General features: G+C 35.9%; 1 protein-coding gene and 1 non-coding gene across 5 annotated transcripts in view; one reads left to right on the forward strand and one right to left on the reverse strand.

The window, feature by feature from the left end:
• CCDC138 (coiled-coil domain containing 138) overlaps nt 1-23,014 on the forward strand; it is a 108,483-nt gene that overhangs the window by 58,343 nt on the left and 27,126 nt on the right. For all 4 annotated transcript variants that reach the window (XM_077768566.1, XM_077768568.1, XM_077768569.1 and 1 more), the window contains exon 12: nt 10,735-10,927. In XM_077768566.1, coding sequence (XP_077624692.1) covers nt 10,735-10,927 — 193 coding nt within the window. The remainder of the gene's footprint in view (nt 1-10,734; nt 10,928-23,014) is intronic.
• LOC144235154 (U6 spliceosomal RNA) lies at nt 4,866-4,972 on the reverse strand. Its single transcript, XR_013336154.1, has one exon. It is a non-coding gene; the product is annotated as a U6 spliceosomal RNA (small nuclear RNA).

A 23,014-nucleotide genomic window follows, 5' to 3' on the forward strand; every position in this document is an offset into this window, starting at 1 on the left:
TATATATATATATATATATATATATAATTTCCCATATACTCCCCAACCCCACATAGGAGCTGACTACTGCACTATCAGCTTCCTGAAACAGAATTTGTTACAAGTTGTTATAATTTGTTACAGTTGATGAGCCTATCTTGATAATGTCCTTCCACCCCAAGTTCACACTTTACATTAGAGTTCAGTCTTGGAGTTTTACATTCTCTTGAGTTTTGACAAAAATATAATGGCATATAACCACCATTATAGTACCATACAGAATAATTTGATACTGAAAATCGTTTTCCCAAAAATTCCTCTGTGCTCTGCCTATTCATACTTCCCTCACCCTTAATTCCTGCAAACCACTAATCCTTTTATTCTTTGCCTTTTACATAATCATAGCTTTGTCCTCTACAGAATATCATATAGTTAGAATTATACCATATGTAGCCTTTACAGATTGGCTTTTTTCACCTCGCAATATGCATTTAAGATTCCTCCATGTCTTGTCTTGGTTTGATAGCTCACTTCTTTCAGTGATGAATAACATTGCATTGTCTGTACCACAGTTTATCCATTCACCTACTGAAGGGCATCTTAATTGCTTCCAAGTTTGGTCAAATATGAGTAATATAAACATCCATGTGCAGATTTTTGTGTGGACATTAGTTTTCAATTCCTTTGGGTAAATCCCAAAGAGCACAATTGTTGGATAGATATGTTAAGAGTATAGTTAGCTGCCTGCCAAAGTGGCTATACCATTTTACATTTCAGCAGCAGTGAATGAGAGTTTCTGTTGCTCCACATCCTCATCAACATTTGGTGTTGTCAGTGTTTTGGGTTTTGGCTATTCTAATGGGTGTAGAGTCAAATCTGGTTGTTTTAATTTGCAATTCCCTAATGTCATACTGTTGAGCATCTTTTCACATGCCAATTGCCCATCTGTGTATCTTCTCTGGTGAGGTTTCCAGGTTCTTTGCCCATTTTTTAATTGGGTTTTCTTACAGTAGCATTCTTAGAATTCTTTCTGTATTTTGGATAACAGTTCTTTATCAGATGTTCTTTCCAAATATTTTCTCCTCCCAATCTGTTTCTCATTTCTCATTCTCTTGACAGAGCAGTTTTTAATTTTAATGAAGTCCAGTTTCTCAGTTATTTTGTGTGTATCATGCCTTTGGTGGAGTATCTAAAAAGTATTTACTATATCTAGCATCTTATATATTCTTGGAGAATTGACGCTTTTATTATTATGGAATGCCTCTCTTTCCTTGGGTAACTTTCCTTGCTCTGAGGTCTGTTTTGTCTGAAATTAATATAGTTATTCCAGCTAGCTTTTGATTAGTGTTAGCATGGTATATCTTTTTATCCATTTACTTTTAATCTGTATTTGTCTTTATAGTTAAATGGGTTTCTTGTTGACAATGTGGGTCTTATATTTCAATTTGCTCTTTAAAAAATTTTTTTTAATGTTTTATTTATTTCTGAGAGAGAGACAATGTGAGCAGGGGAGGGTCAGAGAGAGAGGGAGACACAGAATCTGAAGCAGGCCCCAGGCTCTGAGGTAGCTGTCAGCACAGAGCCCGTCGCGACTCTGGACTCAAACCCACAAACCTTGAGATCGTGAGCTGAGCCGAAGTCAGATGCTTAACTGACTGAGCCACCCAGGCGCCCCTCAATTTACTCTTGATAGTCTCTTTTAATTGGTATATTTTGATTATTGATATTGAAAGTGATTACTGATATTGTTGGATTAAGATTTACCATAGTTGTTACTGTTTTTTATTTATTGACAATTGTTCTTTGTTCATGTTTTGTTCTCTCAGTCTTTTCTTGCCATTTGTGGTTTTAATTGGACCTTTCATATGCTTCTACCTTTCCCTTCTTTCTTAGCCTTCGATTGTACTTCTTCTTTTACTTTTTTTAGTGGTTGCCCTGAGTTTGCAATATACACTTAGAACTACTCTAAATCCACTGTCAAATTATACTCTACAGCTTTACATGTAGTATAAATATCTTCCAATACAGTAGACCCACCTTATTTGAGGTTTCGGTTACCCATGGTTAACCAAAGTCTGGAAGCAGATGATCCTCTTCTGAAGTATTGTCAGAAGGTCAGTAATAGTCTAATGCTAAGTAGGGTCACAATGTCTATGTCATTTACTTCACTTCATCTCATCCTATAGATGTTTTACCACCTACAATATCATCATAAGGGTGAGTACAGTACAATAAGATATTTTGAGGGAGAGAGAGACCACACTCATATAACTTTTATTACAGTAGGTTGTTATAATCTGTTTTATTGTTATTATTAACCTCTTACTGTGCATAACTTATAAATTAAACTTTATCATAGGTATGTATGTATAGGAAAAGATGTAGTATATAAAAGGTTTGATACTGGGACACCTGGGTGGCTCAGTCAGTTAAACGTCTGACTTTGGCTCAGGTCATGATCTCACGGTTCATTGGTTCGAGCCCCGTGTCAGGCTCTGTTCTCACAGCTAGCTCAGAGCCTGGAGCCTGTTTTGGATTCAGTGTCTCCCTCTCTCTCTGACCTTCCCCTGTTCATGCTCTCTCTCTCTCTTAGAAATAAATAAAACCTAAAAAAAAGTTAAAAATAAATATAAAAGGTTTGATACTCTCCATGGCTTCAGGTGTCTACTGGGGGTCTTGGAACACATGCTCCCTGTTAAGGGGGGACTACTATAACAAAATACTGCTGATGTCTTCCTCCTGTCTCTTCTTCTCTATAGCATTCCTATCATTCATTTTACTACATATTAGCCTACATAAGCATGCAATGCATGTGTGTGTGTGCATACATGTATATACACACACATACAGACACACAGGCATCCATAATCCAACACATTGTTGCAATTGTTTTCAACAAGCTTATCTGTTAGATCAGTTAATAAAAAATAAAAGCACTTATTCCTTCTCTAATGTTCTTTATGCACATCCAAGTTTCTAAGCTATATAGTTTTCCTTGTCTCTAAAGAACTTTTTATTAATATTACTTTTAGTAAAAGAATCCCTCAGTTTTTGTTGGTCTGAAAAAATCTCTTTTTTCTTTATATTTGATAGATAATTTTAGAGTATATAGAATTCTCGGTTGGCAGGTGTTTCCCCTCAACATTTTAAATATTTCATTATACTTTCTTCGTGCTTATATGGTTTTAAGGAGAATTTGGATGTAATTCTTATCTTTGCTTCTCTACAAATAAGCTTTTTTCTCCTCTGGCTTCTATCAAGATTTTTTTTAAAGCTTTTATATTTTGCAGTTTGAATATGACATGCCTTAATGAGTTTTTTTGTTTTTGTTTTTGTTTTTTGTAGGGGGTGGTATTTATCCTCTTAGGTGTTCTCTGAGCTTCCTGGTTTTGTGGGGCTTGTTTCCTGTGTTAACATGAAGGAAATTCTGTCATTATTGCTTCAGATGTTTCTTTTTTTTTGAGAGAGTGCAAGTGAGCAAGGGGCAGAGGGAGAATCCCAGAAGATGCAGAGAGAAGGAGAGTGCAGAGCCCAGAGCCAGGCTCAAGTTCACTGGAAGCAGGGCTCAAAGATCACCCAGTGTGGGGCTCAAACTCATAAGTTGTGAGATCATGACCGGAGCCCAAGTGGGACACTTCACCAACTGAGCCACCCAGGAACCGTGATTCAAATATTATTTTATTCCTTTCTTTTATTTTCCTTCTGGTATTTTCATTACCCATATGCTACACCTTTTGTAATTATCCCATAATTTTTGGATATTCTGGTCCATTTTTTCCAGTTTGGATTTTTCTCCTTGAGTTACAGTTTCTCTTGGTGTATCTTTGGACTTAGAGATTATTTCTTGTCTGTGTCTAGTCTGCGAATGAGCCCACCAAAAGTATTCTGCATTTACAGTGTTTCTGAACTCTAGTATTTCTTTTTTCTTCTTTCGGTTTATTTATTTTGGGGGGGGTGGTGCAGAGAGAGAGGGAGGGATAGAGTCCCAAGCAGGCTCTGCACTGTCAGCACAGAGCCCAACACAGGGCTCAGTCTTAAGAACTGTGAGATCATGACCTGAGCCAAAATCAATAGTCAGATGCTTAACTGACTGAGCCACCCAGGTTCCCCTCTAGTATTTATTTTGGTTCTTTCTAGAGTTTCCATCTCTCTGCTTATATTACTCTCTGTTCTTGTGTGCTGCCTACTTGTTTCATTAAAGCTCTTAGAATATTAATCATAGTTATTTTAAATTCTTTGATTATTCCAGCTTTCCTACCCTATTTGAGTCTGATTCTGTCAAGTCTACTCTTTTCAAACTTTTTTTTTTCTTTTTGCCTTTTAGCATGCCTTGTAATTTTTTCTTGTTATCTGGACATGATGTACTATGTAAAAGTGACTGCTGTAAGTGGGCCTTCAATACTATGGTCAGATGTGAGGGAAGGAGAAGTGTTCTGTAGTCATTTGGTGAGCTTGTGTCTCGAGGCTGTGAACTTCATAAATGCCTCTTAGTTTTTCTCCCCATGAGGTGGGGCAGGATTGCTAGAGTGGGCTGGAGTTTAGTATTTCCTTTCTGCTAAGTCTATTAGACTCTTATAAAACCCCAGTAGGTTAGGCCCAGGTAGTTTCTCTTGAGGACAAATCTTCGTAACAAGGACAAAATTGTGTCATATTTCCAAATGGTTACTTTTTTACTCCTCCTACCTGAAGCATGAGGGGGTTTTTCTCAGGTCTTCACTGTGAGAACTATTAGAGCTCCTCAACTAAAACTAGCAAAATTTGAGAACTCCCTTGTGACTGGCCCTGGCCAGCATTTTTAACTCTCAGACTTGTTTACATTGGGCCTTCAGCAATTTTCTGTTCCCTCCCTCCTCCTCCTCCTCCTCCTCCTCCTCCTCCTCCTCCTTTTTAATATGGCATGATTCACAGATTTGCATGTCATCCTTATGTAGGGGCCATGCTTATCTTTTCTGTAATGTTCCAAGTTTAGTATATGTGCTGCTGAATTAAGCACTCTAGCAATTTTCAGTTATGGTTTAGATTTTCTTACCCTGGTACAATTCCTGCAGAGGTTTCAGCTCATGGGTTTCTGCTGCAGTAAGTTAAAATTCTCTATATTCACCTGTCTGTCTCCAAAGTTTGGGCTTTGCCCTGTGATCTCACTTCTGTTGGATCTAAGAAAGTTGTCAGTTTTTCAGTTCAGCTTTTTACTTTTGTTGGGTTGGAGTGACAACTTCCAACCCCCTTACCTGCCTAACCAGAAATCAGAAGCTCTCTCATGTTGCCTTTTTATAGCAATACCCATTTTCCTTCTGCCCTACTCCTTCTTTAATTCCTCCAACCACTGATGTCTATGTCTATAATTTTGTCATTTCGCAAAGGTTATGAGTGGAATTATATAGTATATAACCCTTTGAGATTGACGTTTTTTTACTTAGCATAATTTGCTGGAGATCTATTTAAGTTATGGCATTTCTTTTTATTGATTCCATGATAGGAGTGTATCACATTTTAACCATTCATTGATTAAAGGAAACTGGTTTTTGACCATTATAAATGCTGTAAACATTTATGTTGAGGTTTTTGTATATAAATAAATTTTTATTCCTCTGGGATAAATGTCCAGGAGTGCAGTTGTTATGTGGTAGCTCCATGTTTAATTTTTTTAATAAACTGCCAAATTTTAAGAGTGATTTTATTATTTTACACTCTTACCAGCAATAGATGAGTGACCTAGTTTCTCCATGTTATCACCAGCATTTAGTGGTTTTTTTTTTAAGTTTTATTATTTTATTTGTTTATTTATTTATTTGGAGAGAGAGTGTGTGTGCAAGCAGAGAAGGGGCAGAGAGAGAGGGAGAGAGAAAATCCCAAGTAGCTCTGCAGGAGCAGCGTGGAGATTGACAAGGGGCTTGAACCCACGAACTGTGAGATCATGACCTGATCTGAAACAGAGTTGGAAGCTTCACCCACTGAGCCACCCAGGTACCCCTATGTTATTACTGCTTTTTATTTTCACCATTGTGGTAGTATTGTTTTCTCATTGGAGTTCTAATTTGCATCTCTTCATTGGCTAAACTTATCTTTTCATGTGTTTGCTTTCCAAGTATATATCCTCTTCAGTCTATTTATTGTCTTTTGCCCATTCTCTAATTGGATTGTCTTCTGTTGTTTTGAGAGCTCTTTACATATTTTAGATACTAGTCCTTTGTTGGATATGTCATTTGGAAGTATTATTTTTCTTTTTTGTAGCTTGTATTTTCATCCTAACGGTGTTTTTTCAGAGCTTTTAAATTTTGATGATTTCCAGTTAATTGGTTTTTCCTTTTGTGGATGTTGCTTTTGGGTCAAGTGTAAGATTGCCGAATCTATATTGTGTTCTCCTGGGTTTTTTCTTAAAAATTTCTACATTTGCATTTTATATTTAAGTGCATGTACAGTTTGAGTTAATTTTGTATGAGGTGTAAGACTTAGATGAGGGTTATTTTTTTGCATGTAAATGTCCAGTTGCTCTAGCACCATTTATTGAAAAGTCTTTCCTTCCTCTGTACCTTTGTCAGTTGGGAATAATTATGTGGGTTTCTTTCTGGATTCTCTGTTATGTTCTATGTATCTGAATGTCTGTTCTTGCCAGTTATATACTGTTGATTCGCATAGCTTTAAAATATGTTTTGAGGGGCGCCTGGGTGGCTCAGTTGGTTAAGCATCCGGCTTCGGCTCAGGTCATGATCTCGCAGTTTGTGGGTTCGAGCCCCGCATCGGGCTCTGTGCTGACAGCTAGCTCAGAGGCTGGAGCCTGTCTTTGGATTCTGTGTCTTGCTCTCTTCTGACCCTCTCCTGCTCAGGCTGTCTCTCTCTCTCTCAAAAATAAATAAAACATTTAAAAAAATTTTAAATATGTTTTGAAATTGAGTAGATTGATTTTCCCCCATTTTTCTGTTTTTTCTTTTTTTGTAATTAAAAAATGTTTTTAATGTTTATTTTTGTGAGAGAGAGAGGCAGAGCACATGAGTGATGGAAGGGCAGAGAGAGAGAGGGAGACACAGAATCAGAAGCAGACTCCAGGCTCCAAGCTGTCAGCACAGAGCCCAACATGGGGCTCAAACTCACAAACTGTGAGATCATGACCTGAGCCAAAGTTGGACACTCAATGTACTGAGCCACCCAGACATTCCCCCATTTTCCTGTTTTTCAGAAATGTTTATAAATAGTTCCTTTGTCTTCCCTTACATATTAATATAATCTTCTTGATCTACAAAATATCTTGCTGAGATTTTGATAGGAATTGGATTAGCCTGTATATAAATTTAAGGAAAATTGACGTCTTTACAGTGTTGAGTCTTCCAGTTCAGGAACACGATATATTTATCCGTTTTGTTTAGAAAGTTGATTTCTTTCATCCATGTTATATGGTTTTAAACATAAAATTTCTCTCCATTATTTGTTAGATTTTCAGCTGCATAGTTAATGTTTTTGAATGATTGTAATTGATATTTTTAAAATTTTGGTGTCCATGTTGATATTCTATTGATTCCATACCCTATGACCATGATCTTATTAGTTCCAGGAGTTTTTTTTAAAGATTCTTTGGGATTTTCTACATAGTCATGTGTCTGTGAATAAGGAAGTTTTTTTGTTTCTTTTTTGATTGTCTTCAATTTTTGTCTTGCATAAGCTACAGTATCTAGGACTGTGAATATGAATGATAATGGATGTCATTGGCTTGTTCTTGATCTTAGGGGAAAACAGTCCTTTGCTATTAAATATAATATTAGCTGTAGTTTTATAGATGCTATTTATCAAGTTTAGTTCCCTTCTATTACTATTTTCTTGATTTTTTTATAATCATGAATGAGTGTTAAGATGTTTTTAAAATGGATTTTTGCATTTATTGATATGATCATGTGATTTATTTTTTCTTTAACCTGATAATGTGGTGGGTTACTCATTGGCTTTCAAATACTGTGCTAGCCACATACTCCTAAAATAAACCCCACTTGGCCATGTGGTATAGTCCTTTTTATATTTGCTGAATTCTGTTTCCTGATATTTTGTTAAAGAGCTTCCTATGTATATTCATTAAGGATAGTGGTTTACAGTTTTTAATTCTTTTATACTGTCTTTGTCTGGTTTTGTATCAAGGTGATACTGTGTTCATAAAATTAATTGGAAAGTGTACCATCCTCTTACTTTTCTGAAAGAAATTAGATAGAATTGGTGTTAATTTTTCTTTAGACATCTGGTAGAATTCTTCTATAAAACTTAGCCTGAAGATGTCTTTTTTTGGGAGATTCAAGCTCCTTAATAGTTATAAGGATATTCTAATAAGTAATTCATATAAGTGATTTGTAGAAGTGTATGCTTTTCAAGGAGTTAAATGAGCCATTTTTCTTTTTTTTTTTTTAATAGTTTATTGTCAAATTAGTTTCCACATAACACTCAGTGCTCATCCCCACAAGTGTCCTCCTCCATGCCCATCCCCCCCTCCCCCCACATCCATCAGTCCTCAGTTTTTGTCAGCATTCAAGAGTCTCTCATGGTTTGCCTCTCTCCCTTTCCCCCACCATTTCCGCCCTTCTTCTCCCCCTTGTTCCTCCGTCAAGTTCCTCCTAATCCTCCTATACGTGCAAACATATGATATTTGTCCTTCTCTGCCTGACTTATTTCGAAATGAGCCATTTTTCTAAGCTGTTAAATATAATTGTGTAAAGTTTTTCATAATATTCTCTTATTGTCCTTTTGAAATTCTCAGTGTTTGTAGTGATACCCTCTGTTTCATTCCTGGTATTGATATTGTGTCATTGTTTTTGTCTTTCTTGATGGAAATTTGTTTTGTTAATTTTTTTCCAAAATATCATCTCTTTGTTTCATAGTTTTAATTTTTATCTCTTTATTGTTTCTTCTGTTTGATTTGGATTTATTTTGTTCTCCTTTTTTCTGGTTACTGAGATAAAAACTTAGATTACTGATTTGAGATTTCCTTTTTTTCTAACATAGTGATATTTTTAGTGCTGTTTTTCTTTCAGCACTGCTTTAACTGTATCCCACAATTTTGATTTACTTTTTATTTTCATTTGCTTTCAGTTTAATGTATTTTTTAAATTTCCCTTGAGACATCCTCTTGACCCATGATTTATTTAGAAGTTTGTTATAGATCTTTCTTTTACCTTTGTGTTTTTTCTGGCTTGATTGTGTTGTTGATATTGTTTGGCTGAGATGTGTAGTCTGCTGTTGTTGTATGGAGTGTTCTATAAATGTGGATTTGATTCTGCTGGTTGATAATATTTTGGAATTAGTTTATATCCTTGTTAATCTGTCTAGTTGAATCGAGTGTTCAGAGACATCTTCAGTTATAATTGTGAATTTATATACTTGTCCTATTTGGTTTTATCATTTTTTTTTTGCCTTATATTTTGCAACTCTGTTGCTTTGCACATATAAACACATCTTTCTTATCCAGTTATCTGTTGACAGACACTTAGGCTGCTTCCATATCTTGGCTATTGTAAATAATGCTGCACATATCCTTTTGAATTAATGTTTTTGTTTTCTTTGGGTAAATAACTAATAGAATTACTGGATTTTCTATTTTTAATATTTTGAGGAACCTCCCTACTATTTTCCACCATTGCTATACCAGTTTACATTCCCATCCACAGTGTATGAGGGTTCCTTTTTTGGATTCAAGATTTACTGACCATATATTTAAATTAGATTGCATCTGTTATGCCGTTTACAACTCAATCATTGTGCTTTATTGATACCCATAAAACCTCCATGTACCTCTCTAATTTTAATATGTAGAAATTCTAAAGCAAATACTTGTTACCCATATTTAAGTTATTTCATAGTGTGGGTATGTACCCTCATTTGCAGCAGTGTGAAATGGTTTTCCTTTATTTGGTTCTTAATATATACACTGAATATCATAAAAGCTTTTATTATTTGAGAAGTATTTATATGCCAGCATTTCTGTTTTGCCCATTGTCTTGTTTTAGTTTATTCACCATGAGAATTATCCACAATTCTAACCCAGTATTTTATTCTTTTGCAATCGTTAAAGTTCTCAAAATCACTGTGATGGTTATAATCATACTGAGTTATAAAGCAGTAAGGCTCTAGATAATCACTTTATAAGCTAACACTGTAAGATACACCTGATAAGCTATTTATGAGTAATGGTGGAGGAGTGAAGAAACTATAGTTGTCTACCTCTTTGCTCCTTTGATTTCTCTGTGCCAGAAACATATCATATTATGTTCTTAAACATTTTCAAATTCTCATTTCTCCTAATTTTTTTCATAGAAAAGTACCATTTCCATGTTCTTAATTCTTGTTGACTGCTTATTTCTATTTTCTAATGTTTATTTTGAGAGAGAGAGAGCACGCGCGTACACGTGTTGTGTGTGAGTAGAGGGGATGGGCAGAGAGAAAGGGAGAGACAGAATCCCAAGCAGGCCCTGCACTGGCAGCACAGAGCCTGATGTGGGGCTCAACCTCACCAACCATGAGATCATGACCTGAATTGAAATCATGAGTTGGATGCTCAACCGACTGAGCCACCCAGGTGTCCCAGACTGCTCATTCTTTTAGAAAAGTAGTCATAAATAATTTTTAAAGGTTGATTATAAAAGTATTACTTTTTAGTCTTGCATATATCTTACCCATTTTAATTAGAAAAAATTTGGCTTTTTTTAGTTTCTGTGTTTGATTGTAGTATTTGAAATATATTATGGATATAAACAAATATACTAAAATAGTACATATTTTTAACAGCATTCAACTATGACGTCAACATTGAGGAGATTGGGTGAAGACATATTCAAAGGAGTAGTAACTAAGGGAAATCCGGATAATTCTTTAGAACACTCAGTGGAGAATAAACCAAAGACAGCTGCTTTCTTTAAGAGCTCCAGTTTACCACTGAGATTTTTATCAACTTTAATTGTTCTCAAAACAGTCACTCAAGGTAAGCCTTCACATGTGCTTATGGTATTTTTCACAAACAACTAGAAGAGAATACTATATAATGAAGCAGCTCTTACACAGTCAAATATGTTTTCCGTTTATAGAATGAGATTTTATAATGGTGACACATTATAATAAACTATTTGCTAAATTCGAGAAAATGGAGTAGTCAGTTGGATTGTTGCCCTCTCCCAGAAGACTTTATTGATTCTCTTAGATAATGCTCCCATGATAGTATCATTGCATTTACCATAAAGTACTGAAATTCCTAATTTGTTATTTTTTACTGTAGCACATGTTGGCAGACTATAGCCCATTGACCAGATCTGGCCCCCACCTGTTTTGTAAATTAAGTTTTATTTAAACACATGCTCGCTTTTTACCTGTTGTCTATGTCTGTTTTTGCCTTACAACAGAGGCAAGTAGTTGACAACAGAGACTATATGGCCCCCTAGATGCATATATTATTATGTGGCCCTCTACAGCAAAATTTTGTCAGTCCCTATACTAGTTTGTAAGTTGACTGAAGAAAAAAATTGCCTTACTATTGTAATCCCCCTGCAACTAACATAGTGCTTGATGTTTAATAGTGAATAGGAAGTGAATGGATTAAAAATAGTGTTTCAATCAAAGTTGACCATTTTAAATACTTTTTTTATATATAGCTGTAAGGAGTTACATTTTTGGATTACTAAATATTTAGGTGATTTTTTGTTAAAGTAAGCCATACCAATAAAATCAAACATTAAGTATACATCCTTTTATCTTTCCTGTTTGTTAAATTATGTAACTCAGTATAGTTATTTTTGCCCAGTGGGAAATGGCAGTAATTTAATTTTACTACTTTATCCGAAGTGTGTATGGTTTAGTTACACCTGATTATGGAATTTTACAACAACAACAACAACAGCAAACTATAGCTATCTTCTTAATTATTTTTTATGTTTATGGTTCTCATAGTTAAACAGATTGAGTGGCAACTATTCAAAAGGTCATTTATGAGAAGAGTATATTAGCCCAAAATAAAGTTCACTACATACCAACATACATTATAACATCATTTGATAAAATGATTACTGATGAAACTAATGCATTAGAGATAAAATGAGAGGGAATAGGAACTCTGTCACCTTCTGTGGAGGACAGTATTGGACATGCTGACAGTCTTCAATGAGCCATTAAAAAAAGGACAGAAATGAATATTGGAAAGGAATACAGAAAATTATTAACAAAACACTGTTAATTTGTGGATACTCTATATAAATCAAGGCCATTCAATAAAACCAGCTAAGAAATATATTGAATGTAATGTGCCATGATCTGAATATTTGTGTCTGCTAGAAGTTTATATGGTGAAATACTAACCCCTAGAGATGATGGTATTAGAAGTTGGGATCTTTAAGAGGTGCTTAGATCATCAGGGTGGAGCCCTGTGAATGGGATTTGGTACCTTTCTTAAAGAGACTCCACAGAGATCTCTTTCTCTAGCCCCCTACACCATGTTGAGCACACAGTGAGAAAGAAGCTGTAAGGCTGTGAACCAGGGAGAGGGTCTTCACCAGAAAGTGATCATACTGCCAACTTTGTCTTATGCTTCTCCACCTCAAGAACTGTGAGCAATAAAATATCTGTTGTATATAAGCTACGTAGTCTCTGGTATTTGCTATAGCAGCCTGATAGAATTTGTGTTTCATAAAATTAACTTCAAAGGAAATTCACAAAGTCTGTTGACTTTCAATGCTATCATTACCGTCTAGGACTACCTGTGGCTATAGTATGACTACTAGGAATATCATCAAGTAACAATAATATATTTTTAAAAAGTCTTGTTAATATAAACAAAAGAAAAAATGTAAAATATGGATATAAATCTAATATGGTGTCTAAACTTAATCCTTTGTGAAATATAATAGGGCGAAAATAAATTTGGATAAATAATGGATGAATGGACAGGGTAATAAAGATTATTGTTGAAGTTAAATGGCAAAAATAAGGGATTTTTATTTTTCCTTACAAATATATTAAAAACTGTAAGATACTCCAAGTGACGTAGTGTAATAATACCAATGAAAATTTAACTGTAGTTTGTGTCAGTTCAGAAAGTGGTAGGAAAGGTGAAAAAATGCTTGCAATATGTGACCATTTAAAACAAGCAAAACAGCAACATGGGTCATGGCTTGCCAGAGCAGATTTTAAAGCAACCTTGATAGAGTTCAGGAAGAAGGCAGACTAGAATGATCCTGAGCTTATCTCCTCTCATGGACACAGCAAAGCTGCAACTACATATAGAGCATTTTTTTCTGCAAATGACCTGAAGACTAGGGAGAACAGCTATTCCACAGCTAAAGACATAAGGAAAAAGTCACATCAAGAAGAGTAGGAGAGACAGAGACGTGGTATGGTTAGGAACCAAACATACTGTGTGGTGATCGAGAATCAGGAAGGGCATCACAGATTCAGAGACCTGAGGAGCGAGAGGTTCAAGCCCTACATGGGGGATTTAACTCTAAGGATCTGCACTGAGAAGATGAGCCCAATAATGTCTCGCTTTGAAAAACAGCGGGTCATAACTCTAGGAGAGCTGGAGGGCTGTAGGAAATGGATCTGTTCTTACAGTCCCCATGCACAGTCTCACTTAGACAAAGCACCTGGAAGCGGTTTGAAAAGCACCTGGGCCATAAGTGAAGGAGATTTATTGACTAATTATAGGACATGTGCTTGGAGGGATAGGGATCTGTAGGAACTTTCGCCAGGAACAGAGTGCTGGCAGGTGCCATTTTTCTTGCCCTCCTCAGTCTAGCAAGGCATGATGCTGGCATGCCTTTTGACACCTTCCATCTACCTTAATGGTACTCCTTGCCTCTGTACCAGTGTTCCCCTGTGAACATGCCCCTCCCAAAGCACTTGCCCTGGCAGGCACATTTTTAAAGCACCTACCGCCCTGCTTCACACCAGTGGTTGGCCCCAGCAACCAGCACACCTGCAGCAATCACAGCTGGGCCTCTCATCCAGCTGTGCCAGGACCAGACCCTTCCACCAATACATCCATAGTAGTCATGGCTGGGCATTGGGAGGCAGCTGGTTCAGCGGTCACCTCAATCCACCAGCTGACATGACAGTTGCAGCCCAGCCACAACAGGAAGGTGCACAGAGCCCACAAGGGGACACCCCTTGAGGGTTGAGTTCTGGGAACCAGAGTGCAGTGTGATTCTGGACCCCCAAGGATGTTTTCTATATAAAACCACTACTTTCAAGACCAGGAGTTAAACTAATCTACCTAATACATAGAAACACAGAAAGTCAGACAAAATGAGGAGACAGAGGAATATGTTCAAAATGGAAGAACAAGACAAAACCTCAGAACAAGAGCCAACAAAACAGATAATCTACCTGATAGAACTCAAATGGTCATAAAGAGGATTCCTGAACTTGGGAAAAGAAACACTAGAGGAGTTAACAGGAAGAGATTAGAGGATGTAGAAGGGTAGTGAAAACCATCCGAGCTGAATGGCAAAAAGAGAAAAGACTATAAAAAAGTGAGATAGGTTAAGTGACCTCTAGGACAACATTAAGCATACTAATAATTGCAATATAGGGGTCCTAAAGGAGGAGAGAGAGAGAAAGGGATAAAGAACTTATTTGAAGAAATAATAGCTGAAAACTTTCCTAACCTGGGGCTGGGAATAGACATCCAGGTCCAGGAAGCACAGAGAACCTCAAACAAGATAAACCAAAAGGAATCCACACCAAGAAACATAATAATTAAAATGTCAAAAATTAGAGGGTCGACTAGGAGGATGGCAAAGTTGAGGGATCCTAAGCTTGCCTCATTCCCTGGATACAACTGGATAACACATCAACGTAAATAACCCATAAAATGATTTGAAGACTAGCAGAACAGACTCCACAACTAAAGGTAGAAAAGAGGCCACATTGAAAAAGGTAAGACGGGCAAAGACATGGTCTGGGAGCAAAACAGCCATGGCTCTCTATGGTGGGGAGGGAGCCAGCGATACAGAGAAGGGTGGAAACAGACTTTCACTCTGGGGAGGCCATGAATGGGAAAGATGAATCCCCATAACATTTGCTTTGAAAGCAGGAGGGGCCACAAACTTCATGACTTCTTACAATCAGCGAAACTTAACACCTGGAGTTTTCATTTAATTTTTTGAGAGAGAGAATAAGCTGGGTAGGGACAGGGAGGGAGGGAGGGAGAGAGAATCTCAAACAGACTCTGTACTATTAGCACAGAGCCCAGTGAGGGGCTCGAACTCATGAACCTTGAAATAATGACCTGAGCTGAAATCAAGAGTCAGCTGCTTAATTGACTGAGCCACCCAGGTGCCCTTTAACACCTGGAATTTTAAAAATCAGGATGTGGAGAAAAGGCAACCCTGGTGCACTGTTGGTGGGAACGTAAATTGATGTAGTCACAGTGTGGAGCTTCCTCAAAAAATTAAAAATAGAACTACCATATGATCCAGCAATTGCACTTTGGGGCATTTACTTGAAAAAAAAACAAAGACAGTAGTTTGAAAATGCTCTCCTGTCTACTAACTGTAGCATTATTTTCAATAACCAAGATAAGGAACCAACCTTAGCGTCCATTGATACATGATAAGAGGATGTGGCACGCGTGCGCACACACACATGCACGCACAGAAATATCAGTCATAAAAAAAACTGAAATCTATCTATTTGTGGTGACCTAGACCTAAGGGATATTATGCTAAGTTAGAGAAAGACAAATACTATATGTTTTCACTTACACATGGAATCTAAAAAACTAAACAAATGAACAAACGAAACAGAAACAGACTTAGGATAAACTGGTGGTTGCCAAAGGGGGATGGAGGAAATAGGTGAAGTTTGTACTAAGAGGTACAAACTTCTAGTTACAAAAATAAAAAGTCATGAGGGTGTAAAGTACAACATAGGGAATACAGTCTATAATATTTTAATAACTTTGGTGACATGGTATCTAAACATATTCTTGTGAGCAGTTTGTAGTTTATTTAAGTGTCAACTGTTTTGTACAGCTGTAACTAATGTAACATGTCAACTATATTTTAGTTGGAAAAAATAAAATTTTAGTTAAAACAATCATGATATATAATAATAAAAAGGAGTAATTTTAATTTAAAACCTCAAAATAGGGCTAAAGGAATAGTAAGTCTAGAAACAATACAATTTGCACTTCATATATACTTATTGAATTAGTAAATTTGGTGGCTGCCTTGTGCAAGTCACTTTTTTAAGAAAGTGGAATCATAAGACTGTACCTGCTTTCAAAGTCATTAGAGTCTGGTGGGTAAGTAGATTATAAATATTTAATTCTGCTTTATCTTATAGTTATCCACACAGATGTTTAAATAATGTGGTCCTGTTTAAAAAAGAGATGATAAATTACTTCAGGTGTTATGATTGAGGGGATCAGGAGAGGATTTAGTATAAGGAGGTAGCATTTGAACTGGACTGTCAGGGGTGTGTAGGATTTCATAGGCAGAAAATAAAGTAGAAGACTATTCCCAAGGGTACCGTATGAGCCAGTGCTTGAAACTGTGGAAGAGCATGGCATACAAGGAAACCAGTGAGTTATTCAAAAAGAAAACATGTTTTGGGGTCATAGCTGTTCTGAAATGGTGTTATATCAACCTCTTAAAACATTATTTTTGGTTTATTTTCTTTGAAAAACATACAGAGATTATACCATGTTTTTCTACAACTTAACTGTTTTCAGTTAATAATGTGTTTACACTTCATTTATACTGGCACAATATGTAGTGAATTTTAAGCTCTCTGTGTTACTTGGTAACAAACAAAATTTCTAACTAGAATCCACATTATGGTATCTCTTGTCCATCCTAGTCACCTCATAACTGTCTTGTTTTTGTTATGAATTTTGTCCAATTTCTAAGCAAATAACTTCTGAAAAGTATGTATATTTTTAAGTATAATCTTTAGTATATAAAATGAAAGTTGAAAAATTAGACTAAACTCCCCATTAATTTATTTTAAGAAATTCTGTGAACTCTGTAAGTTTATGATCTTTCATCTAAATATGTGAATCCACAGTTTATGCTGTTTGCTTAATTTGAAAAATTAAATAGGTGTTTATTCTGATTGTGAAGTAGTTTTAAAAATTTTTTAAAGAAATATCTAAGAAACCACTCAGAATTCACTTAGAAATATATCGTAAAGCTATTTTTGAAAACGCCACAGGAGATTCCAGAAATATTTGTATATAAATTGATGATTGAAAATAATCTGTTAGGTCTAATTTGGTATCAGACAGGATTTGAGAGTTGGAATTGAAATTCAAAAATCAGTTAAATCATTAAAAAACAGGAAGAATGAGTATGATTAACTGAAAATAAGTTTAGTATGTCATTAAAAATCTAAACGGTACATTTAAAAATACAAAATGTGGTTAAATGTGTTTAAAAAGTTATATATTGCATTATGGTGTATAAAGTTACCACCCATGATTCTTTCCTAATTTTGATTAACTGACAAAGCACATAAAGCAACAAGTACGTTTCTCTAAAGTTGTTGAAACTATCCTTAATATTCCATTTGTGACAAACACATCTGGGATTAATTTTCGTTCAATTCACTTTTTTCTGTAACACTATTTCTTTTTTAATAGAAGTGTTTATGGAAAAATATTAACAGCTGCTAAGTCTATGTGGAAATATATGTGTCTTTTTTTTCATGTTTATTTCTGAGAGAGAGAGTGTATGCGCTGGGGAGGGACAGAGAGAGGAGACAGAGGATCCAAAGTAGGCTCACCTCTGACAGCAGAGAGCCCAGTGTGGGGGTTGAACCCATGAACCATGAGATCATGACTTGAGCCAGACGCTGAGCCACCCAGGCCCCCTAACATCATGTGCATCTTTTATACCATTTTCCTCAATTTTTTAAGTGTATAGTTCAGAATTAGTTTTTTGAAACTAAAAATTATTTTTCCAATGGAAGCTTTGAGAGACTTAAGAACTGTGCAGACTTCCATAGGAAGTAGAATGAGAACCTAGAGAGGGCCCCAGATACTTTGGTTATTACTTTAAAAGACATCCGCATGTTTTCCTAGAACATCATAGCAGTCTGTCTTATGGAAAAGCAGCTCTGTGGGTTAAATAATAGATGTGACTCAAAAAGAGAGAGCTGTTGTGGTCTTTAGTTAAAGACCTTTGAGAAATTTGAGGATAAATAAAGTTTAATAATGGCAATACTTTAATTTCATTACCACTGGGCTTTATGAATCACAAAACCCAAATATACTATACGCAACATTTCCCAAACTTATTTAATCTCCACATCCTTTCAGAAGAGCGGTATACAGCACTAATTTTCTGAGGAGAACAATTTGGGAAATGTTGTCTTACAGTTTATGAAGCGCCAGTGTAATACATTACCCTGAGGAATTGAGGACGAGAAAATTAATGTTAAGAAAAGTGAGTGGCTGAAAGGTGAAATTTCACATCACTATCCTATTCTAGAGCTGATGAACTATTTCTTTTTGATCTGGTGTTTTTTGCCTTCATTGTCCGGTGCTCTAGAGATTTAGTAGTCTGAGGATTGAAAGGCAGCTGGTGGATCAGCAAAACAAGCCAAGTAATATATACAAGTATTTATATAGTACCCAAATATATATAGATCTATAAGATGCTTGGTTTCCATTGACGGGATAGTGCAATTATGTTGTTCAAAAAGATAATAGTGGGTGTGATTGACCGTATAATGCTGAGCCCTTTATAGATTGTCTCTGAATATTATTGTTCCCATGTTAGTTATTAGTTTATAGAGGTTAGATAATTGTGTCATGGCCACACAGCCAGTATTTGACAGAGTCTGGTTCAGCTCACCTCTCTCCATTTCTAGAGCCCACCCTCTTGACCCTATTGTGTGACTTCCTAAGACCAAGTACTCCTGAGATAATCAAAGAAATAATAATAATACTTACATAGCACTTAGTATGTTATGGGCTAAGCACTTCATAGTAATTGATTTAATCTCCTTATAACAAGGTTATGAGGTGTCAGTATTAACATCTCAATTTTATGAATGATAAAATTGAGGCATAAAGAGATTAAGTCTGCATTCTTAATTCCTGTGCTACACTGATTCTCTGAAATAAAATGTAACTGTAAGATAGCCTTCTCTCTCTTATATTCACAAAAATAAAATGATTGAATATAATGTATTGCTGAAAAGAAATAGGTACAGTTTTCATCATTGCCAACTAAAAATCTATTGATAAAATGCATGTACATTTGACTTATACAGTATTTCTTTGTTTCCTATTTTATTTATTTTTTTAAAATTTATATCCAAGTTAGCATATAGTGCAACAATGATTTCAGGAGTAGACCCCTCAATGCCCCTTACTCATTTAGCCCATCCCCCCTCCCACAACCCCTCCAGCAACCCTCTGTCTGTTCTCTGTATTTAAGAGTCTCTTATGTTTTGTCCCCCTCTCTGTTTTTTATATTTTCTTCCCTTCCTTTATGTTCATCTGTTCTATATCTTAAAGTCCTCATATGAGTGAAATCATATGATATTTGTCTTTCTCTGACTGACTAATTTCACTTAGCATAATACCCTCTACTTCAATCCACATAGTTGCAAATGGCAAGATTTCATTCTTTTTGATTGCCAAGTAATACTCCATTGTATATACAGTATTTCAATATCCAGTATTTCAAATTATAATACAATAGTTCATTTATAAGATTAATATATAATATTTATGTAAGTTTACAATTTAAATATAAAATCAAAACTGTTGAGAAATATGGGTTTTTTAGTTTTTATTTTTTAATTTTTTATAATTTTCTAAGTTTTTTATTTATTTATTTTAATGTTTATTCACTTTTGAGAGAAACACAGAGCACGAGCAGGGGAGGGGCAGAGAGAGAAGGAGACCTAGAATCTGAATCAGGCTACAGGCTCTAAGCTGTCAGTACTGAGCCCAGTGTAGGGCTTGAACTCATGAACTGCAAGATCATGACGTGAGCTGAAGTCAGATGCTTAACCAACTGAGCCACCCAGGTGCACCTAAGTTTATTTATTTTTGAGAGAGAGAGAGAGAGAGCACGAGCAAGCAAGCGAGCGCACAGGCTGGGGAGGGACAGATAGAGAGGGAGACACAGAATCCGAAGCAGGCTATAGGGTCTGAGCTGTCAGCACAGAGCCTGATGCAGGGTTCAAACTCACCAACCTTAAGATCATGACCTGAGCCAAAGTCAGACGCTTAACCAACTGAGCCACCCAGGCGCCCCTAACTTTTTATTTTAATCCCAGCTAATTAAAATACAGTGTTATATTAGTGTCAGGTGTAGAATATGGTGATGCAACACTTCCATACGTCACCCAATGCTCAAAAGACAAGTGCACTCTTTAATCCCCATCACCTATTTTCACCCATCCCCCTACCCACCTCCCCTTTGGTAACCATCAGTTTGTTCTCTATAATTAAGAGTCAAGGGGCACCTGAGTGGCTCAGTTGGTTAAGCTTCCGACTTCGGCTCAGGTCATGATCTCATGGTTCATAGGTTCGAGCCCCATATCTGGCGCTGTGCTGATAGCTCAGAGCCTGGAGACTGCCTCTGATTCTGTGTGTTTGTCTCTCTACCTGTCCCTTACTCACATTCTCTCTCTCTCTCTCTGTCTCTCTCTCTCAAAAATAAATAAACATTAAAAAAAAGAGTCAAAACAGGTACAATTTTTATTGTATTGTAATTTAACCATTTCTGAAGTGCATTCTGCTTATAGGAGTCACCAAAATGTATCATAACCTTTAATAAGATTTACTGCAAGGAAATACTTTCAAAAGGAAAAAAGTTCAAAGCTGTTAATATGCTGTTTGTAATAATGATAAAGGATAAATAATTGACAAATCCATAATTGGAATAGTGAAGGAAATAAGTTCTTGTACTGTTGTTGGCCTTTTTGTAATCATTCATTTGTTTGTTTGTTTCAAATTGTTTCCTGCAAGTAACCTTAGGAAATAGAGAGTGTCATCATTTTTACAGAAGAACAAATGGAGGGTCAGTCATTTGTAAGGGACCCAGATCTTTTCTTGACCCTAAATAATCAGGCCTTTAACAATATCATCATGAGGACAGTAGAATGTTATATGTCATTAACAATTTTAAGTATGTAGATGTGGGAATCAATGTAAAAACATTTTAATTAATAAAACTTGCGGTACACACTAATTTCATCTGTGTAAAGATAGGAGAACTGAGAGAGGTCATAAGAATCTACCTGATGGTCAAACATCCAGCTTTGACTCAGGTCAGGATCTTCATGGGTTGGAGCCCTTCACTGGGCTCTGTGCTGACAGCTTAGAGCCTGGAGCCTGCTTCAGATTCTGTGTCTCCCTCTCTCTCTGTCCCTCCCCAGCTCACACTTTGTCTCTCTCTCTCTCCCCCCCCCAACGTTAAAAAATTTTATTAAAAAAAAAAAAGAATCTTACCTGATAGAATTGTTTTAGAGACAAATTTCTGTCTTTCTAATTACATATACTTTCTATTCTCTTTAGTTGTGGGCATCAGATCTTATTCTTCTGTACTGCCCTTCTCAACACTGGGCATATTTATTATGCAGATTTATTATACTTATACAGATTTATGTATTTATAAACTATGTACTTATTTATACTTCAGGCCTAAAGAAATGTAAGGCATTATTGCCGTTGTCAGATAAAAGGAACAGTGTAGTAGTTAAGAACTTCTGTTTTGTAGTCAGATAACTAACATTTGAGTCTCAGTCCCCATCACCAGCTCTGCAACATTCTTTTGTGTTTCACTGCAGTTTTTTTGAAGGCTAAATGAGAATTAATATGAAGGTTTATCAAAGAGTCTGCAGTATAGTAAGTGCTAGCTGGTATTATCATCATAGACATTATTATTTATTTTTATTTTAGTTCTAAGAGTTGGTTTTACTTGAGATCAGAATTGAGATCTGTTACACTGCATTAGATTTCTGTTGATTCATAATAAACCACCAAATATTTAGTTGCTTAAAACAACAACCAGTTTTGGTATAATTGGTAACTCAAATTTCTTAAAATACTCTTAAAGTTAAATTTTTCTTGATTTTAGAAAATCTTCACCATTAGGGAAATTATAATAAGAATATAATTTTCACTTCTCCGTAAAAGGTAAGGCAACTTAAAAAATATAACCAAATAGGGGCGCCTGGGTGGCTGAGTCACTTTAAGCATCTGTCTTCAGTTCAGGTCATGATCTCTTTACTTGTGAGTTCAAGCCCTGTGTGCTTCAGATTTTGTGTCTCCCTCTCTATCTCTGCCCCTCCCCTGCTCACACTCTGTCTTTTTCTCCTTCAAAATTAAATAAACATTTAAAAAATTGTTTTACTATAATCAAATACCATCCCTCTCCCCAGATTCATAAAGGACAATTTTTTAAGTTTACAAATTTGCTGCATCATGTAGCATTTAGCGTATTTAATCCCGGATGATATATTAATGAGAAGTGAAGTAGTCTGTGAAATACAGTAGGTGGCACTGTGATAAAAAAACTTGTTTCTGTGAAGAATTGAGTTCAGGATTCATCTGTACTCTTTTGCCTGAGTTTTTGCTAAATGTAGGTTTCTAAATAAGGCAAATATGAACATAATCTTTGCAACTTTACTTAACCTGAATACACATTTATATTTAATGTTTTATTTTATTAAATTACAAAAATTAAGTACGATAATGGCAGTGTTCCTTGAATTAAATTCTTCCGCAAGTAAGAATAGAATGTACTATAAATTGATCCATAAACACGGATTTTAAATTTTTTTAAAAATGTTTTTATTTATTTATAGAATAGAGAGAGAGAGACAGCGTGAGCAGGGGAGGGTCAGAGACAGAGGGAGGGAGTCACAGACTGAAACAGTCTCCAGTCTCTGAGCTGGCAGTCAGCACAGAGCCCGACGCGGGGCTCGAACCCACGAACCGCGAGATCATGACCTAAGCGAAAGTCGGACGCTTAACCGACTAAGCCACCCAGGCGCCCCAGTATANTTAAAAAATTTTTTCAGTTGCTTTTTTATTTATTTCTGTGAGAGAGGGAAA

This window comes from Crocuta crocuta, unplaced genomic scaffold (assembly GCF_008692635.1).
Source record: "Crocuta crocuta isolate KB4526 unplaced genomic scaffold, BGI_CrCroc_1.0 scaffold788, whole genome shotgun sequence".
NCBI classification, from domain to species: Eukaryota; Metazoa; Chordata; class Mammalia; order Carnivora; family Hyaenidae; genus Crocuta; species Crocuta crocuta.